The sequence below is a fragment of the Apodemus sylvaticus genome, chromosome 9 (assembly GCF_947179515.1).
Source record: "Apodemus sylvaticus chromosome 9, mApoSyl1.1, whole genome shotgun sequence".
NCBI lineage: Eukaryota > Metazoa > Chordata > Mammalia > Rodentia > Muridae > Apodemus > Apodemus sylvaticus.
In genome coordinates, this window is record NC_067480.1 from 21,383,605 (window position 1) to 21,392,321 (window position 8,717).

Sequence of the window (8,717 nt, forward strand, 5' to 3'; positions counted from 1 at the left end):
TCACACTTCATGCGAGATAGCTTTGTCAGTGCCTGGGTTTGACGCATCCACTGTGTCCCTTCATTATCTTCTGTCACCTCCTGCTACCTCTTCCGAATCCCTTCTTTCCCAAAAGGTCTCTTCTCTCATCATTGTCATGTGTGTGTGCATGTGTCCCATGTCATGAATGTGTGCATGTGTTCCACTGACCTTCATTAGATGTACATGCATGAGCACAGGTGGGCTGCGGTTATTTTCTTGATCAAGTGCAACTTACTCATGGCATCACCACTGATGAATATTACCTACCACCCCTTCAACTATTAACAGTCAATATCTCCTAGGGCAGGGTGGGGCCTTGTAAACATTCCCCCATCCAATATCAGTGATGATTGGCCCAGGTCTGTGCATATAGCCACACCATTTTTTTTAATTCATGACAACAGCAGCTATACCAGTCTGGAAGATAGCATTTCATACCTCTTCTGCCATTATAGGCTTTTACATGCTTCATTGTTTTAGTCCTGTGTTTTGTTTCTCGTGAGGCTTTCTAGAGGTTTGTCAGTATGAATTAAATTTCCTGAAGATATTTGGAGATGCACACTAGTCTCCTCTATTATTGTCCCAGCAGTCCCAACTCCCTGGCTTTAGGAGAACACTGTGCACAGCACTTGGCTTCCTCTGAAGGTCCAGAAATGGTAGGTTCAGGATAGGGCTTGGGGAAGGCATACTATGCCTCATTAACGTCATCCCTCAGCTAAAAGTCTCAGCATTTAAGTAGTAAAAGAGGGAAGGAGTGGGGAAAGGAAGGAAGAGGGCATGGCGTGTGAATGAGTGGGCGAGCATGTGGGGTGGATGTATGAGTTGTGGTGTAGAGGCCACTGAGGTACAAGAAGAGTAAAGATGATTAGTAAAGAGGGGTAAGGGGCAGCCATGCAGTCATGACGGTCTGCTGGTGAGACAGTAGTTAAAGCACAGTGATGGACAGTCCATATAAAACTAAATAAGAACAAAAATCAGCTAAACAGAGAAAATATGAACCAAAGCTACAAATACATAAAAATGCAAGAGGGCAATAACTTGGAATGGAAGGCATAATAAAGAGTACTGAACTACCCCCTGAGGATAATATGATTTCTCCCCACTTGGTATGAATATGACAGTCTTCATGGGTGATTAAAAAGGCCACCATGTCATCCATCTACCATCCTGTATGGGAAGGTGGGAGGGCCATCATGCCATCCATCTACCAGCCTATATAGGAGGATGAGAGGACCACTATGTCAACCATCTGCCTATCTGCCCACATGAGTGGATAGACCACTAGGCTCAGAAGTTTACACATATTATGCTTTTTGCCACTTCAAAAAAGTCTTCCATACCTCAAAAAATGGAAAAACCTCCCATGCTCATGGATCAGCAGGATTAATATAGTTAAAATGGCCATTTTGCCAAAAGCAATATACAGATTCAACGCAATACCCATCAAAATCCCAACTCAATTCTTCATAGAGTTAGAAAGAGCAATTCTCAAATTCATCTGGAATAACTAAAAACCAAGGAGCTAAAACTATTCTCAACAACAAAAGAAATTCTGGGGGAATCAGTATCCCTGACCTCAAGCAATATTACCGAGCAATAGTGTTAAAAACTGCATGGTATCGGTACAGTGACAGGCAGGTGGATCAATGGAACAGGATTGAAGATCCAGAAATGATCCCACACACCTATGGCCACTTGATCCTGGACAAAGGGGCTGAAAACATCCAATGGAAAAAAGATAGCCTTTTCAACAAATGGTGCTGGTTCAACTGGAGGTCAGCATGCAGAAGAATGCGAATTGATCCAGCCTTATCTCCTCGTACTAAGCTCAACTCCAAATGGATCAAGGACGTCCATATAAAGCCAGACACTCTGAAGCTAATAGAAAAGAAACGGGGGAAGACCCTTGAGGACATCAGTAGAGGGGGAAAGTTCCTGAACAGAACACCAATAGCTTATGCTCTAAGATCAAGAATTGACAAATGGGACCTCATAAAATTACAAAGTTTCTGTAAAGCAAAAGACACCATCAAAAGGACAAATCGGCAACCAACAAATTGGGAAAAGATCTTCACCAACCCTACATCAGATAGAGGGCTAATATCCAATATATACAAAGAACTCAAGAAGTTAGACCCCAGAAAACCAGATAACCCTATTAAAAATGGGGTACAGAGTTAAACAAAGAATTCTCACCTGAAGAACTTTGGATGGCAGAGAAACATCTTAAAAAATGCTCAACTTCACTAGTCATCAGGGAAATGCAAATCAAAACAACCATGAGATTTCACCTTACACCAGTCAGAATGGCTAAGATTAAAAACTCAGGAGACAGCAGATGCTGGCGAGGATGTGGAGAAAGAGGAACACTCCTCCACTGCTGGTGGGGTTGCAAATTAGTACAACCACTCTGGAAATCAGTCTGGCAGTCCCTAAGAAAACTGGGCATGTCACTTCTGAAAGATCCGGCTATACTACTCCTGGGCATATACCCAGAGGATTCCCCAGCATGTAATAAGGATACATGTTCCACTATGTTCATAGCAGCCCTATTTATAATAGCCAGAAGCTAGAAAGAACACAGGTATCCCTCAACAGAAGAATGGATGCAAAAAATGTGGTATATCTACACAATGGAGTACTATTCAGCCATTAGAAACAATGAATTCATGAAATTCTTAGGCAAATGGATGGAGCTGGAGAACATCATATTAAGTGAGGTAACCCAGTCTCAAAAGATCAATCATGGTATGCACTCACTAATAAGTGAATATTATCTTGGAAAACTGGAATATGCAAAACATAATCCATATTTCAAATGAGGTACAAGAAGAATGGAGGAGTGGCCCCTAGTTCTGGAAAGACCCAGTGTAGCAGTATAAGACAAAACCAGAACAGGGAAGTGGGAAAGGATGGGTGGGAGAACAGAGGGAGGGAAGGGGGCTTATGTGACTTTCGGGGAGTGGGGAACCAGAAAAGGGGAAATCATTTGAAATGTAAATAAAGAATATATCGAATAAAATTAAAAAAGAAAAGAAAAGAAAAAAAAAAAAAAAACGGCAACCAGTAACGTTGAGTCCAAACTGAAATAACTGATGTAAAAGGATGTCAAAACTTTTGATAACATAAATTGAGGAGGAAAAAATTAAATCTAAATGTCAGTGGAAAATAGTTCCTTAACTGTAAACAGTACTTATAATCTAAGAAAAAAGTTTCAAAATACTTTAAACTTGAACTTGTGGCAGTTGGGTAGTACCATTAATATGCTACTTTGGGGATAACTTTTTGTGTATTATATGATTGATTAAATGACAACATTGATGTTGTCTAGGACCAATATCACTGTGAGAGAAGACACAATAAACATGTATTTAATAAATGTGTAAAGTAACACATGAACTCATGATTTAAGATACACACACACAAATACATATCTTAGCTCTGTACACTGAAATATTCTCAATTCAATGATATTCTGGAAGAAATGAGTCATTGCCCAGTTTACAAATGCTGTCATGTACTAACAGGAACAGGGTCTTCCTGGAGAAACTAATGGTTCCATGTCTTGAATGGGAAGGGTCAGTAAGCCTAGACCAGGCATAAGGAAATGCTCACAGACTTGTGGAGTAGATGAAGGAGACACATGAAGTCATCTGAAGGGACTCTCGATAATTATGTTGGAAACCATTTGAGAGCCAAAAAGATTATTAAAAATACTAGATGGTTAAAGAACAAAACACACAAGTATATAGGAGTAAAAGACACTAGTTTTTCTGAAGACTACAAATAGTGAACAGAGAAGAAACTCATCTTTAATGGACCACTGTAGCCATCAGTTCAAGAGCCTCATGAATGGCTGTGTTACCATTGCATAAAGACAGTTACAATGTTACAGTGAACCCTAAGCACAAAATTTATATGCATCCCAGAGACCACTGCTAGGGGAAATATGTGCATAGAAATGTAAGATGATTCTTAAAATAATTGTGCTGGGGTGGTAGCACTAAGGTTCTTCCCCCCTCCCCTGAGTGAATTTTTTAACATTTGATACATTATTTTAAGTCAAAGACCACACTTATCTTTACCACCTAAAGGGAGAGAGGCTTCTGTTTGATTTCTCTGCTTTGTTGTAGTTTTGACCATTTCCTTGTTTGTAGAAAAAAGATTTTCAATTCCATTCTCAGCAAAACAACGTTAAATTTTTTTTTTCACTAGCTGGGCATCAAGGAAGTAATCCCACTTTGGAAAGTGAGGTAGGACTCACTGAGTTGAGGCTCCAACCTTCCTAATGCTAGAACCCTTTAATAAAGAGCCTCATGTTGTGGTGACTCCCCAACCATTAAATTTTTTTCAGAACTACAACATAACTGTAATTTTGCTACTGTTATGAATCATAATGTAAATATCTAATAGGCAGGGTATCTGATATGCTACCCCTGTGGAGGTACCAACTGGCAGTTCAAAAACCCCTGGAGGACCACCTGTTCAGGGCCAATCTGGTCTACATAGTGAATCCTACCTCAAAAGTAAATAATAACGTTTGTTTAGTTTCAACACCCACATGTGCAAACTTCTTCTGCTTGAAGGGGAATGAAAGAGACCTAAACTGGGGAAGTAGCGTTAATGAAATGGAAACTGACATATTATTTTCAATAAATGTCCTTATTTTTCTTTCTTTTTTCATAAAAAAGTCTTCCATAAACATAGACTTCTTCCTGCTAGAGTTTCCTGGCCTTGGTCCTCCTGCCTCCCCAGCAGTACACAATCCAGTGTTGTGTGAAGGGACTGAGCTTTTCAAAGTCAGCACTTACCATGAGTTGTATTCTGGACAGCTGTGGAAGAGCCCACTTGAGTACCTTTCTGTGTGGCAGAATGCAGGTTCCAGAGCAGAGAGCTGTGTTGTCACTCCAACCAGCAGTGGTGGGAGACAGGACTCATTTTCTCTGGCCAGCACTCTGACATATGGGCTCTCATCACCGTCCTCACCCTGGTGTGTGTTCCTCCCCACCTTCACTCATCAGTTCTTATCTCTGACATCCCTGCTGTCACTTGGTGGTGACCACTGGACTTGATCTCAGGGTTGCTAAGATGATCCTGACCTGGGGGTCAGGTCTATGACAACAGTCATAATTGTTAGGTTCCCTCTGTGGTAGAGATTCTTTGGGAAGTTCACTGGAAGGCTGATCCGCAGAGTGCCTAGTCACAAGTGATGGCAGCAGGAATAGGTATTCTTTCTCAAGTCATGGGAGAAGGATGCTGGGATGCAGAGCAGATGCTGTTGGTCACAAGTTGTGGAGAGAGTAGGGGCAGCATGGTCCAGTAGTGTGGCAGTATTCCTTGAGAATCTCATAACTGTACTCATCTCCACACACATGCATACATGGCTTCTAACCTACAACATTATCTGGAAGTGTGGATTAGTCTACTAAACAACCACAACAAGAACCAGACCACATTACTCATTTTAATTTTTATAGCACTTGTAGATGTCTAGCAATATTGATCAGAAAGCACAGAAGTTCCACGCGTGTTCTGAGATCCCATACATGGAGTCCCAGCAACAGCAGCATCCACTAGTGTGGGATGTGCACTGTGAAGTCACACTGGCATGTCAGAGTCACCCAGCCCACAGGAGTTGAACATTCTATAGCTCTGGACTAATGCGCAGTTCCATGCACCCACTATTACAGCATACAGAGTAGTTGCTATGACCTAGAGCTCCCCTTGCTCCATCTGCTCACCCCACTTTCTTTGCTACCATTGATTGCTTTCTGCATAGCTTTGCCTTTTCCAGAATGTCATTTCCCTGAGGTCTCACTGGTTATGGGTGGGACCATACCTTGACCAGACTGCTTAGTTATGCTTACATACTGCCTTCTATTGAGACCTAAAGCTCATGTCAGAACCCTAGACATGGGCTCGGGGCTGGGGAAAGAGTCACCGGATATCTTTGTACCCGTTTTAATGGAGTCACAATGAATATATCTATTGCACTTCGTCTTAGCCACTGGAAGAGATGAGATGGATGTTTATCGCTTTTCTGCTGTCCATTTAAATGTGCCTTTACTTGGCCTGTTGGGAACAAGTGACTGAATCTATGGTGTTATGGCTGCCAGAACTCAGGCTTTGATGTTCAAAATTCTGATAACAATTTTGTTGTTCGAGGTCCATGGGAAAAGATGCACTAAGTGTCTTTGTTACTTATATGAAGGTCACCCTACAGAGCCATTCAGGTTCTATTGAAGCACTTGAAACATTCAGGAGACTGTGCAATAGTAAAGTCCTGGGAAATGTAGCTGGGAAGGGCCCCTCTCAGGCCTTTTTGAACAGAGGCTGTGCAGTGAGCTTCCTGGATGTTCATCATGAATCCGCGTCTCTGGAATAAAACATGGTGTTCCTGGGTATCTCTGCACTCAAGAGCATCCCAAGGGCTCTCACGCCTGTCAACTCATGCTTTAATGTCTTGTAGTTTCTCATCAGGCCATATGTAAGTAACTAGATAGATAGATAGATAGATAGATAGACAGACAGACAGACAGACAGACAGACAGACAGACAGATAGATAGATAGATAGATAGGGGAGGGGTAGAAAGATAGATGCATCTTAACTTAAATGGAGATAGGTTACACTGCTGACTCTCTCAGGAGTTATACACTTGTATTTTGATTAAGTTCCTTTTCTTATAGATAGCATTAGTTTTGTCATGTATGATCAATTAGTGTGGCCCCCATTTCCCTCCTCCTTCATGAGCTGTTCTATTATGTCTTGTCACATTTTCAACACCTAACATCACTTTAGCATGTTAGTTCTCAGGCACCATGTGGTAGGAAATGACCCATTTGGGATTAATATAATGTTGTATCAACACACAGCTTCTAAGGGCTTAGGATGCTCCAAGGAGAAGTTCACACTTTGGTGATGAGAGAAAATTAAAGGGTCACGAAGAAATCCACAGCTATGTAGCTTCTTTTTGGAGATGCTGACAATGCTTTCCAAACCTGCTTTTTGCCACAGAGCTCTGCCTTCTGTCTGAATGAAAGTGTAGATGATTCAGTCTTCTTCACACTAAGGAGGACTTAAGAAGAATGTGCCTCACTCACTGAGGCACAGTGAGTTGTAATGCCTGCCTCACAGTGTTGTAAATGCCTGGCTAATGATATACATTCAAGACAGACAGGGTAGAAGGTGAACGGATGGGTGTGTTGATGAATACATGAGTAGATGGATAAATGAATGAATAGAGGTAGAAAATCCAGAAAGGCAGAAAATCAAAAAACTAGAGAACAAAGATAACAGGGTGGGTAGACATAGAATCAAAATAAGATACTCTTGTTTCCCAAGGATGCTTCCCTCCTGTGACCCTAGCATGGCTGCTGATGAAGACACTAGCCACTCTCCTTCACCAGACTATGCCTCTGTCCCAGCCTCCTGAGGGCGTCCTTTACATCCTTGTTGCGCAGACTGTAGATGAGGGGGTTGAACATGGGGATGAAAAGGGTGTAGATTATAGAGACCACCTTGCCTTGCTCCATGGATGCCACACCTCCTGGCTGGCCATATATAGCAAAGCCAGTCCCATAAAACAAGGATACTGCTGTCATGTGAGGGCCACAGGTGGAGAAGACCTTGTGTCGCCCTGACCCTGAGCGCATCCTGAGGATGGTCACAATGATGTAACCATAAGAGATGATGACCACAAACACAGCACACACAATGATGAACCCACAGATTCCAAACATGACAAGTTCATTGAGAGCTGTGCTGCCACAGGCCAGCTGGAGCAGTGGGGGCACATCACAGAAAAAGTAATCGATGTAGTTGGAACTGCAGAAGGGCAGCTGGAATGTGAGGCTGGTCTGCACAATGGAGTTTAGACATGCCACGCAGAATGTACCCAGGACGAGTCGTGCACAGGTCATAGGGCACATGGTCACAGGGTACCTCAGCGGACTGCAGATGGCCATGAATCGGTCATAGGCCATCACAGCTAAGAGCACAGCCTCAGTGGCAGCCAACAAGGAGAAAAAGAAGAACTGGGCAGCACATCCTGCAAAGCTGATGGTCTTAGAAGAAGAGAAGATATTGGCCAGGGCATTAGGGATAATGACAGAAGAGAGGCAGAGGTCAACAAATGATAGGTTCTTGAGGAAGAAGTACATGGGGAGTGCAGGCGGGCATCCAGGGTGATGACCACGATCATGGTCAGGTTGCCCAGGACGGTCACTAGGTACAGGGTCAGGAAGACAGCAAAGAGCAGGGCCTGCATCTCTGCACCTCCACCAAATCCCACCAGCACGAACCCCTGCAAGGACACTGGAGTGAGGCTTCCATTTCTGTGGACTGCTGTGGCCATGAGTGGGACAGATTCAGAGAGGGAGATGCAGGCAGAGAGAGGAAGCAGACCTCACTGGTGCCGTAGCATGTTCCACACACTGCAGGAAGCTGCTGGTGACATGCTGTTCACTGTGCAGAGTTCACTAGCGGCTCTGATCTCCTTTCAGACGAGTGGATATGTCCTGAAAGGAAACATTTCTTCAGATTTACTTAATTAGTGAGGATTTTCTGAACTCTCCCTCTATAGTAGAAGTGTGAGCTATATTCTGAGGATCCAGAGAGACTTCCAGACCCTGGTGATTCTCAGCGTACAGGCAGCCTTTCAGTAACCCTGTGCCCGCCTCTGGGCTCTGCCTCCTC

The 8,717-nt window shown here is 43.1% G+C and overlaps 1 protein-coding gene across 1 annotated transcript; it reads right to left on the reverse strand.

Moving 5' to 3' along the window:
* Nucleotides 1–7,408: 7,408 nt before the first annotated feature.
* LOC127692792 (olfactory receptor 12-like) lies at nt 7,409–8,376 on the reverse strand. The gene is given in 2 exon segments (XM_052193388.1): nt 7,409–8,187; nt 8,190–8,376. Coding segments are annotated over 2 exon segments (966 nt in total).
* Between the last annotated feature and the right edge of the window lie 341 nt (nt 8,377–8,717).